A 17,465-nucleotide genomic window follows, 5' to 3' on the forward strand; every position below is an offset into this window, starting at 1 on the left:
GGCTCGGAGTTAGTATAATGTGTCTGAGTGGGGTATTTAATGCTTCTCTATGGTGTGGTATCTCGGTGGGCTAGCACTATAAAACCAGCTTAAATCTGGGCTAGTACAAGCAGCCGCACATACACATGCATGCACGTAGTTATATGAGCGGAATATTCTCAAGACGACGTTAAACCAAATTTCACCTCACCTCACAGACCAGTTATATTGGGCCACTTGACGTAATTTCCATATACTTACATGTAGTGCTGTAACGATGCATCGAACTATCGATGGATTGCAATTGTTGAGTCTCAGATATCAGTTAATCAATGGTAGAAACGAAAAACTTTCCATGCATTGATAGTATGTGTGACTATCGTTAGTTTAGCAATTGACTTCCATTGATAAATGCGCAGCGCAAAATACAAGAAGTACTCAATTCGTCCACTTTGATTTAGAGTTATCTGTCCCTATTACCTCTTAGACAAACATTGTTTGGGTGCAGACTTGCAGCTTCATTGAGTTTATAATGTTTGAACTGTTTACTTGCTCTGGGTTTCAAGTTTCTTGTCAGTTATTAAGACACTGAAACTTCTTCAACTTGTTTATATTTCATATAAACTATACATTTATTTGGGAAATGACTTCAAATGAGACAATACAAGGAGAAACATAGACTATCGCTATCGTAATAGTATGTTGCAAAGGACTATCGCTATAGCAATAGCGGTTTCCCCCACTCAATAGTCACCCCTACTTACATGTTAATTTTGTGTAGCATATATAATTTTCATGAATTTAATTTTTGTACTGATCAAAGTCAAATTTTCCACATTTCTGAGGAATAATCTTACCAACAATCACATAATTTCTGTTTAATTTTCTGTTGCTTAGTTATCTAAACGCAACAGTTTAATCAAAATATGTACAGTGCTGTGAACTCCTTTAACATGGTGGCCTATGGGAGTGCATTGCGGAACCATATGTAAGTGGATAAATGTGATGTCATTAGTGAAATAGTGGTCGTAAAATTTAACTGAACTTATGTGCGCAGAGCAGAGATGATTTCACATTTGCCTGTCAAATTTTACAAAGATCCATCCTAAACTCACTTCACGAAAATTATTTATGCTTCACTGAAATAACATGTAGATATATGGAAATTACGTCAAGAGGCCCAATATAACTGGCATGGGTCTGTATAACGTGAGCGTTTTATAATGCGGCAGGTCATCGTGGACCTGCGTTATGGCAGGCGATGACAGTATAATCATGAACAGTACGGAAATATATTTTGTCTTTAGTTGGGGTCTTATGGTGTTTAATAGTACAAACAGAAACAGTAAACGGGCCAATTTTAATAGGGACATATGGAAAGTTCACACATTTTAATTAGAAGTCTACCTTGAGCTTACCATTACATGATTTTATTTATTTATTACAAACAATAACTCATAAACGCCTGTTTATTTTTTTTAACCGTTACAAGAGGGTTATTCAACACAGGGCCTACGCGTTGTCCTACTCTACAGCCATCTTGTACAGAGGTGAAATTCGTGTTGAAGATTGATCTGTCAAGTATTTTCTTCAGCAAAAACGTTGCCTGAATAATATCCGACATCACAGACCTGACAATGGTGGATCAAACGCGCTGCGGTGTAAGTAAGTTTGTTCAGCAAATTAAATTAATGAATGACAAATCGGGTCTCCGCGTCCAGGTTCACTTGACCCATCCCACACGGGTGAAAGACTCCTTCGAAGAGTAGCCATTTTGTTCCCGACGAGAAATTCGGCGAGAGAAACTCATAGTTTGGAACTAATTCTTTTGAAGGAAAAGCACTGCTGTCCGTACATAACAGGTTTCTTTGAAAGTTCATACTCACAGCTTTGCGTAGGAATGGTTTTGATGTATATCGATCAAACATTCACTATCTCAGCGACGAAAACATATTATCCTTCTCTCGCGTTCTCTTTTTCGCGCGACTCGTCATTCATTGCGATGACGGAGACGAGTTACCTCCCCAGTCGATTTGCGGGCGTCTTCGTGCGGGACTCGAGTTCAACTCGAGTCGAAATATAACCTATTTATTGAAAACAAATTAGTTTTTTTTGTGAAAAAAATTTTTTGTGTTTTCATTTCAGAATCATCTACATGCTGAAATGTAGCATTCCAACGGTAGTTTAAAAAAGGATAACGATCTGTTTTCGTTATTATTTGTTTTGTTTTGTATTTGCTCCTGAAACATTAGGCTACACACGTGTACTGAATATCTTTATGAGGTAATGTTGGTTATTACAGGCGTTCTGAATATCTTTATGAGATACGTTTTGCTATTTGAAACAGGTGTTGTATAACCAGTTGAAAGTTATCCAACGAGTGTTGTATTACCAAACTAGGTTATTCATCGATAGTGACGTCATAATGACGAACTGGGGACGGTGGGGTAGCCTTGTGGTTAAAGCGTTGGCCCGTAACACAGAAGGCCGTGGTTCGATTCCTAGTCTGTCTCACAGTCCATGAACAACATTATTTTCCCTACTGCCTAGCCCTATCTGCAGTGCTAAAGCCCTAAATAAATCAAGTCTAGATTTCCTCAGAATCTCTGGTCTCCTGGGGCTCCTTTTCAATTTAAATGGGCTTGTTTTTACTATCAAAATTATATATATTCAGAGACTAAGCATTAGTCTATTCGATTCCCGACAAGGGTACAATATATGTGAAGCCCATTTCCGGTGTCCCTCGCCGTGATATTGCTGGAATATTGCTAAAAGCGGAGTAAAACTATATTCAGTCACTCACTTACAATGACGAACTACTTCCATTTCGGTGTCCTGTCTCAATATATCCCAAACATATCGACTGGTTCGCGACCTATGCTGCTCCAAACGTAGGCGCATTTTTCACTTGTATTGTAAATATAAACGTCACATTGATCAACAATAATGAAACACATTTTTGTTTTGTCTAATCTTTAAGCAAGAATTTAGATTTTTCGGGGAATGCAAACGTTGACGCTGTCGCTTGCTTGGTATTCTGCAGTTTTCGTTCGCGTTATTTTGACTTGTAACATACAGACTAACAATTTCAACTGAGCAATGCCTACGTATCTTCTGTTTATGTTACAGTCAATATATAACCAATACCGAAATTTCCAATAGAGTTATTTTTCAATTCATTCAAACGGTAAGAAAAATGTATACGTATTACTGTTTGAGGATCAGTTGTTTAAGACTTCACGCGAGATTTGGAATAACGATAATTTGGTGGTGACTTATGCAATAATTAAGAGATAAATACGCTGTTTTCAATGTGCATCAATAACATGTACGTACATTAAGATATCTGGATAATGTTATTTGAAAGTGAACGTGCAGAAAAAGTAAGGATCCATTTTGAAGTTACAGAAACGGAATTCTGATTTTGCATTTGCTCACCTGCAAATAACTGAAGTTAGAGCGTCCGCCCGGAGATCGGAAGGTCGCGGGTTCGATCCCCGGCCGCGTCATACCAAAAGACGTTAAAATATGGTACTTGTTGGTCCCTGCCTGGCGCTCGGCATTAATGGGTACAACAAGGACTGGTCGGCTCGGAGTCAGTATAATGTGTCTGAGTCGGGTATTCATGCTTCACTGCGGCATGGTATCTCAGTGAGTTAGCACTATAAAACCAGCTTACGTCTGGGCTAGTACAAGCAGCCGCACCTACACATACACACGCATGCACGTCGTCATATGAGCGAAATATTCCCAAGCACGATGTTAAACCCAATTTCACCTCACCTCAAATAACTGAAGAAAATAAACACCCGTTCCCGATCTTTCGCTTTTGATGGAGGGGCGACGGGGTAGCCAAGCGGTTAAGTCGTTCGCTAGTCACGCCAAAGAAACAGGTTCGATTCTCCACATGGGTACAATGTGTGATTGATTGCTGGATAGCGGCGTAAAACTAAACTCACTCACTCGTTTTTATGGTTCTAACTTCTTTAAGTGCTACGCTCAGAAAGCGGTAATTTGAGGGATATGTTATCTCCCGACTCTTGTTTTTCAGTTTGTTTATCAGTCTTTGCCAAGTCTAGACCAGGATAGACGGATTTTTGAAAACAGTGAGTCTGATTATATACGATAACGCTCATAGCAATATAACACTTATACCTTGGTTTGCTATCTATCCTTTAATTAGGAAATCTAGGTACAAACATAGACATATATAAACTCCCTCATTTAATCAAAGGATAACAATGCAAATAATTCTATCAATGACAAACAATGTCAAACATATGTCGGACGATGGGTTTACCCATCGACAACAACGTTTTCGTTTGCAACTCGAGTTCTAACTGAAACAGTTCAAACACCACCGGGTATACGCCGAAATTAGATCAGGGTATTAAACGCTCATTTTTCATCCCAACTGCGCTCGATACACTTTGTCAGAGTCAGTGGCGGATCCTCAGGGGGGGTACCCTTTTGAAAATGACTTAAGATCACATTGAAGATGTTTTTGCTTTGGCGGAGCCAATTGTGTGTGTGTGTTGTGTGTGGTGTGTGTGTGTGTGTGTGGGAAAGACCCCTGAACCCCCTCCTTTCAAAATTCCTGGATCCGCCCATGAGAGTAATCGTTGACAGAATCGTTTCGCGTGTCTAATGTTTTCAGAGTATATACATGATATATTTGAAACCTTCTTTGAAAAGAGATTTTTGGAAACGAGTAGTGAGTGAATCCCTTCGAGGGATTTTACATATCTTCGGACGCATTACTGGGGGTGTGTTGTAGGTGGTTGACGAGCCTCGAGTATTGACAAGTGTTACGGTAAGATGTGACACCAGATACCCGTATGTATTTATAACGCCGAACTAAAGTACAGGTACAAAGGTAGACTATATCATGGACACTTTCATTAAGGATTTGTCATTGGTTATATTCGGAGAAGGTCAGGTGAGTGAGATTGGTCTTTGTACTCTTATCATATCATGCCGCCCACTCTCCGTAAATACACGTCATATAACATATTATACTGGATAACAAACATATTATGTGAGTTTCCAGGGGCGAAGCTTCCATTTTGAGAGAGAGAGAGAGAGAGAGAGAGAGAGAGAGAGAGAGAGAGAGAGAGAGAGAGAGAGAGAGAGAGAGAGATTTGTTGAGGTTTCTGATATACTTCTGGGCCTTGTTTTTGTTGTAATACGCTGGAAAACTGGCCAGCAGCAATTGATGTTCGTTACCATAGGAGACTATTAACACAATCTCCATTCGGCCACTTTTCATTTCATGAGTTTGAGTTGGGCTCTACATCATACTGGCATAAGTCCATAAGTCCAGCCATATATATATGCCATTACGGAAATGGGCGAGGTTTGTCGATAGTCATGCTCGGTAATTTGGTTGCGTGAGACGAGGTTGCTTTGCCCCAGCCGACTGCAGCTAACCGAAATTAATATGAAATTGACCACTCTGAAGCACTTAGCCATCTGGCCCCGCATGCACATACGCCCGTGCAACCAACGCTGCTGGTGGGTCAAACAGGTTCACGGGAATTGCAAACAGAAAAAGGTGCACTGTTCCATGCGGCCAGCCAGCATAGTACAGTGCTAAGTCATCACCGCGCCGGAGTGTGAAAAAGGTGCTATTTTCTCGGCATTCCAGTAGAACAGCCAACTTTCCGTTCTGTCCAACATTATTCCCCTAGCTCCAGCCCATGGTGTCTACTGTACAATCCACAACATTTTGGGTACAAAAGAGCTTACTCTTTCTGCCAAGATTTCAAAGAAGACTAAACGATTCTGCTCTAGAGCTGCTTGATCCAGTTTCGGACTCGCATGAATGATTGAACCTGAGCAGAGACCGTAATAATACTATTGTAGGTCACTGCCCTTAGTAATTATTATTGGTGATAGTACTTATTGTTACCGTGCCTGGCCTGCGTGTTTGTCTTTCCTACTAGAGACCATATAATGGTTTCTGTTCCTACGGAGGTAACAGCTGTTCCACCATTAGACACTGTTATTATGAAAGTTTTGAACATATGCCCAGTGGAGCAATCAAGATCTTATCTCTATTCTCCTCAGATCTTAGTCACTGTTAGTGTCATCACTCGTGAAGATCCGTGTTTGAATTGATCTTCAGTAAAATACCGACAGTCGTAAAAAGCGACTAACGGGATCGGGTGGTCAGGCTCGCTGACTTGATTGACACATGTCATTGTATCCCAATTGTGTAGATCGATGCTCATGATGTCAATCACTGGATTGTCTCTTGATTCCAAACATCTGCCTACTTCAAGGCAGCTTCACGAACTGCGGTCTTATCGTCTAGGAAGTCTTTAAGTGACCTTGAGACTTGATGCAACTGCCTCTGCCTCTCTACTGGTAGCTCTGTATCGGACAGGCACAACCTGACATTTCACAATGCCTTGAAACGCTCTCCTAGAATGGCTTGTGTCATCGGTACACGTATGTTCTCCCCCAATTCGGCCTTCAATGATGTCTTTGCGTCTTTGATGATATGTTGCAGCCTTTTCCCCATACGGATCATACCAGGGGCGTAGCTACCATTATAAAAAAACACACCAGGCTTACACATAATTGTTGCTAAATAGGTTGGGCAAGCCTTCAATACTATCTAAATACTGTATATATAAAGCTTTACAACCTATCGGGCTTACACGACAAAATTGGCTTGCTACGCGCTTGCATACCATCCTTGACACCAAGCACTTCCTCCTCAAACTAACCTAATCTGTGTACGACAGACACAATGCTGTCCTGACAGAGAACAAATATGGAGGTACATAGCTGTGACCGGGAAAGACTTGTTTTAGTAGCCTACTCTCCCCTCGGCTGTCCTTGTCGGTCAGAGCGATCAGTACTCTATGGACCTTCCTTGAACCCCTCTTGGAACTGTTGGTGTGGTTTTACGGAACATGTACTGGGTTATCATGATTTATAGCTAAAATGGATAGAATTATCATTAAAACGAACGCATATTATCATAAATGAGCGGGCCACTGTTATAAGGGTAATGCTATTTTTAAGGGCATTATCATTTGCAGAAGCCCGAGGTCTTCCATTAACTGCCCGGCGAAGGAGGGCAGTTGGAAAAGCCCGAGGGCTTCTGCAAATGATAATGCCCTCAAAAATAGCATTACCGTTCATATTGCTAAAATACATGGAATTTGTGTTGAAAAGAAAAAGGAAACAATGAAGGAATTTGACTGTAAGTTTACTCAAAACCAACTTCTGACGGGGTTGACTGCCCGAATGCAATTACGTCATCGAACAATTCAAGTGACGTCACAACAGAACGTGACGATATTCGACCTTGGCCTTTGGCAAGACCATGGCCTGCAACATGTCAAACTATGTCAGACAACAACGTCAGTTGTCAGTGTTCGGTTTTGGTCCAACAACAGCGTTAATAGTGCAATTGTTGAGGTTAGCACCAGCAAGAAACCCAATATTACCGCTATTTAAAGCGGGAATTCGGGTTGCTCTGACTTGTTTGCCCCAGAATATTTGCCAGTCGAAAGCCAATATTAATAGGGCCCGTAAGTCTCGCGAGGCGCTACTTCCGCTACTAGATTATCCACGGCATACCCCATGTAACAGTGTTATCGCCATTGCCGAAAAACGTTGTTTGTCACCGGAAGTACTAAACAACGTAATCTCTCGCGAAGTGCCGTGACCTACTTACGGGCCCTATGTCGAATGAACCTTATGCCCACGCACCCACTATGACGTCACTTGACAACAGAACTGATTGGCCCGTCGTTAAGGTTGAGCGGTCCAATATCATTTGCAGCGGCCCGCAAATTTCTGATAATGGGAGGGCAGTTTTCATGATAATTCCATGTATTTTAGCTATAAAACTTGATGATGCCCCGAAATTGCTTGACGACGGGCCATTATCATGCCCGTTGTTAGGTGACGTCATATATATAAGGAGCTCAGCTCTTGATGTTCAATCACCTACGGCTCGTTTGAACTTAGGTTCAATATTGACGATATTTCTGACTCACGTTCGTCACATGTACCTGTGCCATTATGCACTTTCTTGCCTGTGCCCACTTTAACAATTGTACCATAAATTACAACATGCAGCAATGAAAACATCGACTGGAACTAACGTTGTTGAGCATTGAACAAACATGGCGGGTGGTAGTATGGGCAAAGGTCAAGGTCGAATGTCGTCACTCTCAATAGTGATGTGTGTTTGTTTCTATTTTATTAAAAATTCTATCCCTTTTAGCTATAATAACGGTAAGGCTATTTTTCAGGGCATTATCATTTGCAGAAGCCCTCGGTCTTTTCAACTGCCCACCTTCGTTGAGCAGTTAATGAAAGACCTCGGGTTTCTGCAAATGACAATGCCCTGAAAAATAGCGTTACCCTTATAATAATGACTGGGTTATCATAAAATAATGTACTGGGTTGTCATAAAATGTAATTGGTTGTCATTGTATATCATCATTTATCATTCAACACTGGCTCCCACAGTAGATGTCACTTGTGTGATAGCAACAACTGATCTGTCATAGTGCTATTACATCATCGGTTAATGACCTCACAATGCTTTGGCATCACTAAGAAACACAGCTGACAATGCTATGTCACGAAGCTGATGAAATCACAATGCTATGACCTCTCTGAGAACACTGGGATATTGGTAACTTTGATCAACTCATGTTGATATATTTGATATCAGGACACTTGGGTGAGATTCTATTTATAATTTGTAATCTGGGTTAATATTGTACATTGTATTGGGTTATCATCATATAATGTACTGGGTTACTATAAATGTGTTAGGTTATCATATAATTTATCGGATTATCTTTATATACCCAGTAAAAAAAGTTAACCACCCCCATGATTTTTGTGATGGGGGGGAAGTTTCAAAGACACATTGTGGAGAAGCTAAAGATAGCACAGATGCAAAACAAATTGCAAGAGAAAGATCAATCAATGATTTATTCGTTGCATAAAAGATATATTTTTCAAGGACTGCAAGTGCCCCAAAACACAGAACGAAAAATAAATGGAATATGGTCAAAAACACAAATGCATGAACGTATGGTCATTACAAGTCTGAAGGATGAGCCTTTTGAAGAAATCAGATTGAAACATCTGAGTCAGTGTCCTAGAAACCATACAATGTCAATAACGTGTGCTGCCACCAAGCGCCTGAATTACAGCGGTCGGTCTTCTGGGCATACTCCTGACAAGTCGCCTGAATTGTTCTTATGGGGAATTGCTGCCACTCCTTGTGAAGTACTGCCTCCAGTTGCCTCAGACTTTGTGGAGAAGGGTTTCTTCTTTGAAAACGTCGACCCATTATGTGCCAGACATGCTCAATAGGATTTACATCTGGAGACATTGCTGGCCATGGTACTAGTATTCGAGTAACACCATTGTTCTCCAGATGTTGGCCACAGCTCAGGAACAGTGAGGGCGGGCATTATCGTCCATGAACAGTGGCCGAGTGGGCAAGTCTGTGGTCATCAAAATGATCAATCACAACTGGATCCAGCACGTCATATAAATGTAGCGAGCGCCCGTAAGTGTACCCTGTAGTATAACTAAATCCAACTTGCAATCAAACGAAAAGCAACCCCACACCATAACGGATCCACCACCATATGGTAGTGTTCGCAGAATGTTCCTTGATGTGTTCCGGCTGTTGTTATCTCTCCATACTCTGATTCGCCCATCAACAGTATGAAGGAGGAAACGACTCTCATCCGACCAGTGGATTCGTCTCCAAGACCTCAGGTTCCACCGCTGCCTATCACCACAGTGACCACACCACATCCTACGATCCCGTTTGTAGCGATTTGTGAGGTATGGATGTCTGATGGCACGTCGGGCCCTCAATCCTGCTGCTTTGAGGCGGTTCCTCACGGTCTGATTGCTCAACCGTCTATACGGTAGCCACGCCTATTTCAATACGGTACTTGAGGCGAACAGTTGACGTCGTTGATGATGCAATAGGTCCCTGTCCTCTTGCAGTGTGGTAGCTCGGGGCTACCGGAACGGGACGATCGTGAACATGATTTGTTTGGGCATGTTTTCGCACTAAACCACTGATTACCGTATAGTGGTAACCAGTCCTCCAAATTTCTTTGTACGACAGTCCTGCTAAATGATGCCCAATAATTTGCCATCTCATAGCCTCTGACAATCTCCTTCGTGCCATTGTTCATAACATGAATTGAAGTTCATGTATTGAACTGACAATGAAGTCGAAAAAGCTATTTAAATAGCCAAGGAAAGTCAAGGGTGAAACTGCATTTTGCAAAAAGCATGGGTGGCATTTGTAATGCGCTGAATTCCACATCACTGAGGGGCATGCTCAAAGCGCTACAATCTAATTATTATTACCCTGGATAACCCAAGCTGGATAACCCAAGCTGTGCCAGAGGTGAGGAACTAGAGTGAGTTTAGTTTTATGCCGCACTCAGCAATATTCCAGCTATATGGCAACGGTCTGTAAATAATAGAGTCTGGACCAGACAATCCAGTGACCAACAGCATGAACATCAATCTGCGCAATTGGACACCGATGATGTGAGTCAACAAAGTCAGGGAGCCTGACCACCCGATCCCGTTAGTTGCCTCTTACGACAAGCATGGGTTACTGAAGGTTCATTCTAACCCGGTCCTTCACGGGTATGAGGCACTAGAAGGTTACATGACTTATCCCACTGGGTACCCATTTTCTGCTGGGTGAACAGAGGAAAGTTTGAACAAACTGACTTTCCTAAGGTGAGACCACATGAATCTCATGTGCTTTGTTGTGGGGCAGGACTGAAGTCCTAGAAACTCTCAGGAGTCACCCATCCAAGGACTCTCTGCGTTGCTTAACTTCAACTGATTTGTGACCTACGCACAGGACTGCACACCACCACAAAAAAATGGGTTTTTCAGTTGCTACAAATGTGTCTCCATCATATCCAAAACACCAGAAGTATGCACCAGGAACCACCTGGACTTCAAGTGACTCTTGACCTCAGTAATATTTATCTTTATCATATTTTATCATGCTCTTTAATACAATACCACTAAGAAACAGCCAGCGAGTTGGTTACAAGGCACTTTGAACATTGAGTTTTATTACTGTTAAGTGTGGGGGGAAAGTGATGTGCTTGATTTGAGCTCTGACATACATCTAACACTTTGGTAAGAAATGCACAGAAATCAAGAACTATCTGGGATTTGAATCCACAGTCATTTGTTTCTGGCATATATAAGGGACATAATTTGTTAGTAAATGCAATACTAAGCAATAATTTAGCTAAACGACAGTACTAGTATAGGCAATAATTTAGCTAAAGGACAGAGGACTGTATTTCATCAATAATGGAAAAAACAGTCCAGTGATGACATGAGCATCCATCTACCAGTGGGGATATGATGACATGTATTATGTGGTAAGTCTGCATGTCAAACCCTCATGGAGTAAAACATTTATGTTGCCTGTGTGCTCTTGGTTGTGCTTGCCTGAACAAATGCAGTGGATACAAGAAACATGGATATCCCTTTCGGATACATCATACTGAGTCAGAGCTGAGAAGTGCTTGTTTGATCCCCTTCATGCCAGGTGCCATGCTGGGAACAACAAATAACATCTTTTTATGTCTTTGGTCTGAAGTGGCCAAACTTGAACACCAACCTTGTAACAATGCAAGTGCAAGGCTGGGTAACAAGAAGTAACATCTTTAAATGTCTGGGTCTAAAGTAGCCAGGATCAACCCCATTTTTCCCATCTTTGAGCAGACACTCTATCCCCTAGACCAAGTGGTCATCTCAATGAGACAGCAGACAACACTGGTGTAACAATGCTGGAGATGTTTATTATGTGACAAAAGTGGGCGTACATCCTCGTCCAACAAGCCTACACAAACAGTGGAATGACACATCTGACCTCGCTAGTCACTCCAACTTCAAACAGATCTGATAACAACAACATCAACACAAGCACATGTATGTAAGTAAACGTTCATTGCATATATGAGCTGGTTGGCATATTGGTCTCACTGGATAACCAAGACTCGAACCACTCGGTGCTGGGGATGCTAACTAAGCTTAGCACCATGAGTCATCACAGACCACTACCTGGGGTTAATGTGTGAAGCACTTTTGTACCAGCAACAAACATCATAAACTCAATAGTCATTAAAACAGTGGACTAGCAATCCATGCAGAGTCATTTCAGTCATTCATAAATTTAAATAATTTTTTCCTATGCTTTTAATCTTTACTTATGCATAAATATATTACGATGTATAGAGGTTAGAAAAGGACTTTAAACCAATTTTGCTACATAACAGAATCTGTAACCATGGTTACACGTATAAGAAAATAGAAGTGTTAATTAGTTAACTACACAAGTTAAATTCCCACAATGCGTAAGAACATCAAACTCAGTCTGCTACCCGACACTACGTAACTGTGCTGACAAGTGAAAATCCCAAGATTCATTGGCTAGTAGTGATTAGGGCTAATTTTGAACTAGTTCTTAAAGTTTCAATTTTGCTACAAACTGAACTAAAAAAACAGGTAGTGAATATTTTTGTCGTTATCAAGCAGAACAAACTACAAACTCCGAAGATGAGAGAAATCATGTTCTCACTAGTCCTCAGGACGACTCGGGACATAAAAATAATTACCGACACTGCACATGCATGCTGGATCACAAAGACTCTTAAGTCCATTGTCTACAGAAACACCTCCAGTAACGTGTCGACGTCACGCCAACACTTGCATCCACCTCCCTGAAGCAATTATGTGATGAGCCATTTCAATAATAGTAAAGTTAGATCTGCCACAACATCTTGATAGCTGTGCACACACCAACATCATTGTAATTAAGGTTGAGGAGGCCTGCGAAGGTGAGGATGCTGATGAGATACCACGGGTACTTGATCCAGGGGACAAACTTCTCTAGGTAGTCTGACAACACTCCGCTGATGCCCCTGGAAATAGGAGAGAACAGACATGCAGCTATCGAAAATGAAGTATTGAACATCCCGTACATGTCTGGCTTAATGCTGCTTTGAAGAATATTTCAATTCTATCACAGTATTTTAGGTTGAGTTGAGTTGGGCTTTACGTCACATCAGCATTTTTCCAGCCATATAGTGACGAGAACAAGTCTGCTTTAATAAACATTTCAAATACAAAATCCATATGAGTTTTATTTCAAAGACTTATATATTCATTTCACTGTCATTTAAAACAGGGGCAGTGGGGTAGCCTAATGGTTAAAGCGTTGGCTCGTCACGCCGAAGACCCGGGTTCGAATGCCCCAATGGGTACAATGTGTGAAGCCCATTTCTAGTGTCCCCAGTGATGTTGCTGGAATATTGCTAAAAGGGCGTAAAACCAAACTCAGTCAGTCAGTCAGTCATTTAAAAACAGAAAGTATACAAGCACTAAATTCAAAAGCATGCAATTTGTTATTCACATTACACAGTTACAATTTCAGTATTTTAGGTAATGGGGTAGGAAACCATAAGTAATGCAAGTCTCAGAAGTTTACTATTTTGGTGAAACACATGAGGATAAGTATGGGGTGACAAATCTGGGACTTGAAAACATGTCCTTATGTCGCTGGCCTACCAAAGGGAGACAACTGCAGTGACTTCATGATTAGGTCCCCTTGAATATATGTAAAAGCACCCTTTCAGATGTTTATGTGAGCTCTTTTGGATTTTGGGTCCCCAAATAATATTTATGGGAACATTCATACTATATTTCATTGTCACTTATCCAGTTTGTGCACCTGAATACACTTTTAACATGTACTATTAGGGCTGTAATGAATACACTATGTTGCGAATATGATACGTATCTCGAATGTTGGGTAACGAATACGAATAATTATTCATGAATACAATATTGTAGTTAAGTTATTGATGCACAATATTGAATGCCCATGTTGACAGTGTTAATTTGTCACAGCAATAACCAGTCATCTCATGACACTCAGTTTTGGTATGTAATAGTTATAGTTGACAGTAACATGTCCGCCCTTGGCAAACTAACATGACTTGCGCTACTACAAGGCTAGTACATAATGCATTCTTGCATATCTCGTTTTGAAAAACGACAAAAGGGTTCAAGTAAAACAGACTCCCTTATAAAAAAAGTAAATATTCATGAATATTCGGTTCTGGTGACCACGAATAACGAATTGAATTCATGAAGGGCTACGGTTCGATTCACCGAATATGCGAGTGAATCATAACAGCCTTATGTACTATCCAAATAAACGTCAAAATGATCAAACAATGTTTGTTTAATAATGTTTAGTAAAGATGTTAAGATCCATGTCACCTTACAAATATCATAACAACAGTCTCCTAGGGCTGCACCGATTTGCTTTGATATATTGATAATCGAATATGACACCTTAGTTTCGATTTACATTAATCTTTATCACTAATTCGATTCAATATTTGAATACCTATTTATATTATATCCACACAGCAAGAACGTAATTTTGACTCCAACTCGAGCAGTTTCGAGAAGTTTCGAGCGCTGAAATAAGGCTAAACGTTATTCGTTGATGCCAGGCTAATTATCCAATGAGAATTGTTGTTAGTAGACATTGCCAAGTTGACGATGGATTTCATGCTAAAAAAGCTGACTCTGAGAGTTAAATGAAATGTGATGTTTTTACTTGTATGAAGAATCGAATAAAAAATGATCGAATCGAGGGTTCAATATCGAAAATCGACTCGAATCGTGTTTTGGGTGAATTGTTGCAGCCCTACAGTCTACAACTACAGCAAAGTCTGCAACTTTATCCACACATCCAAAGTTTTGCTAATAAATTCTTATGCTTTAGTGAGAAGATACAATGCAACTCTATGGATTGTATTTCCGAATGGTAGACTCAAACATATTTGACACACACTGTCAGGTGGTTGAAGAAGTGAAGGCAGTTTTAAACTCAAGGTCTTTTCATTGGCAGACTTTCAAATTCAAGGCAGTTTTAAACTCAAGGTCTTTTCATAGGCAGACTTCCAAATTGAAGGCAGTTTTAAACTCAAAGGTCTTTTCATTGGCAGACTTCCAAATTCAAGGCAGTTTTAAACTCATGGTCTTTTCATTGGCAGACTTCCAAATTGAAGGCAGTTTTAAACTCAAGGCCATTTCATTGGCAGACTTCCAAATTGAAGGCAGTTTTAAACTCAAGGCCATTTCAAGGCCACACTGCCAAATCAAAGGCAAGCCTGTGGCAACCTTACTCATTCAGCTTGCAGTTACAATTAGCATGGTGACCTATCCTGCCTCAGAATTCTATATAGAAGAGCAGCCTCTTACCAGTAACCATGGAGAAAGACGACGGTGGATATCGCGTAGTCCATGGCAGGGCCCTGGTACAGGATGCACGCGGGCATAATGGGAATCATTGAGATCATCACCACTCGCTCGATCTTCCAGTGAGATGACGCCATCATCATGTGACCGGTTCCACGTTTTTCCTCTGGAACAAAACAGTTGAACATGTGTACCTACCTCTTTAAGAGGGAGACAAACTTTTGTCTTTAATATACAGCCATGTTTTATGTAGTGAATGAGTGAGGATGGGTTCTTATTCGCCACTTTTAACAATACACCAGCAATATCAACAGCATGAGCATCGATCTGCACAATTGGGAACCGATGACATGTGACAACCAAGTCAGGGAGCCTGACCACCCGATCCCGTTAGTCGCCTCTTACGACAAGGAAAGTCGTCTTTTGTGGCCAGCATCGGATGCTGAAGACCTATTCTACCCCGGATCTTCACGGGTCCACAGAATTAAGATGTTAATTTTAAAGTCAAATGCACAGTCTACATAGCTCTTCTTTAGAAGAAGTGCTAGTTCACCTAGGTACATTGTCAACAACTTACAGTGTCACTAGACACAGGCACTTAACATATCGAGTCATGACTCAATGACTTCAAAAAAGATAGAAAAAGTACTGATATTCAAATTTGTTGTGCATTCCTACTGAACACAATAATCTTGAACAGAGGAATAATCAGGGTCAATTAGGCCAGACCAATTTTATTTCTTGTTTTACAGATTTTTGTCCTCAGAAAACCTAAAGGCAGGAGGGACAAAAATAAAATCACCAGTCAAAGTAATATTCCTTCTAAATACTAAAAGTATTTTACGTTTGGCAATTTATGAAGTGAATATGGGGCAAAATACAACCTAAAAACATTTCTTGTAAGGTTACATTTTTGGCCAATAAAAACAGGATTTTATTTTTTGAGCGGGGAAAATTCATTTATATTTTTTTTTCTTATTCTTGAAAAAATACAACTGGCAGATCTGTAAAACAAGAAATAAAATTGGTCTGGCCTTATGCATTTTTAAAAATTTAACATGTTAAGAGTATTGCAAAAATCCAAGAACATACCATATATGTTGATTACATACATTTTAATATCTCTTAAAATATTCATGTATCTAAAAGAATGCCACAGAATTTCCCCCGATTTTAACTGAATGTAAGACACAGAGCTGGTTTCTACCTCTCCCACCTGTCACCCCAACTTGACAACAGTGTAAAAATCTGCATCGAAAAACTACCAAATGCAACATAATACATTCTTATCCCATGACCAACAGTAACCAGTAAACAGTAACCTGGTAACAGTAAGCTGAAATATGCCGAACATCTGAATTATCGGACACTGATGTCAATGATGACATGTCAAGCTCTCCTTTATCACTATGTAGATCATGGATAGGGTTATTCTTTCATTAATTATGTAAACTGTATACATTAAGTTAAGATATAGTTAATATATACTGTTCTGTGATGTTTTGCAATACACAGGTGTTCATATGCACCATGTATCGTTTTGAAGATCATGTATCTCCGTAACACTGAGAGCACTTAATTGTGTCATATCACTTCACTATTATTGATTCTATGACTTGTTACCTGGTGTGAAGGGGCCTCTCCTGGCTCGGGAAGTAATCAAGAGCCGACATCGACTGAGAACTGACTGCAATTGTCTTCTTGGACATTGCCACAGGAGACGATGCATTTTGAAAGCGAAATAAAATGCATTGTGAACCTAGAAAAAAGAAAAGGAATCCTTCTCAACTGAATGTTATGACAACAGTGAACAATAGTTTAAAATGGGCTGAAAACAGAGCCACTGGGCTCTGTAGCTCACCCGACATATTTCGTAAACAGTTCAACAAGCAATCAAAACAGTAATGGGTATAGTGTGACAAACCAAACATGACAATAAGGCTGAATGAGGGATTCAAAGTCATGAAAAGCAAGTTCTACAAGCCAAAGGGAGGCTACTCTGAACAGTGAATTGCAGCACCTTACAAATTTTTTGGGTCATATGGCAAATTCAGTAATGGAATCCGTTTAATGACTTAAGAAGTATTACGCTAACAGTAAAATGAAAGTGAGATAGCAAGGGTTCCGAATTGAACTGTTCAATTTATTGTTATCATGAT

At 40.4% G+C, this 17,465-nt stretch overlaps 2 protein-coding genes across 2 annotated transcripts in view; both read right to left on the reverse strand.

Annotated features, from left to right (window-relative positions):
- Positions 1–1,976, reverse strand: part of LOC124266488 — a 39,466-nt gene extending 37,490 nt beyond the window's left edge. The window contains exon 1 of the mRNA XM_046701287.1: positions 1,866–1,976. The gene's annotated coding sequence lies outside the window, so the exon portion shown is untranslated. The remainder of the gene's footprint in view (positions 1–1,865) is intronic.
- Positions 1,977–11,811: 9,835 nt separating this feature from the next.
- Positions 11,812–17,064, reverse strand: LOC124266489 (succinate dehydrogenase [ubiquinone] cytochrome b small subunit, mitochondrial-like). Its single transcript, XM_046701288.1, is given in 4 exon segments — positions 11,812–12,953; positions 15,310–15,472; positions 16,930–16,957; positions 16,959–17,064. Coding segments are annotated over 4 exon segments (408 nt in total). The 5' UTR covers positions 17,016–17,064; the 3' UTR covers positions 11,812–12,793.
- Between the last annotated feature and the right edge of the window lie 401 nt (positions 17,065–17,465).

The sequence above is a fragment of the Haliotis rubra genome, unplaced genomic scaffold, assembly GCF_003918875.1.
Source record: "Haliotis rubra isolate DU_JTF1 unplaced genomic scaffold, ASM391887v1 Scf126, whole genome shotgun sequence".
In the NCBI taxonomy this organism is placed as follows: Eukaryota; Metazoa; Mollusca; class Gastropoda; order Lepetellida; family Haliotidae; genus Haliotis; species Haliotis rubra.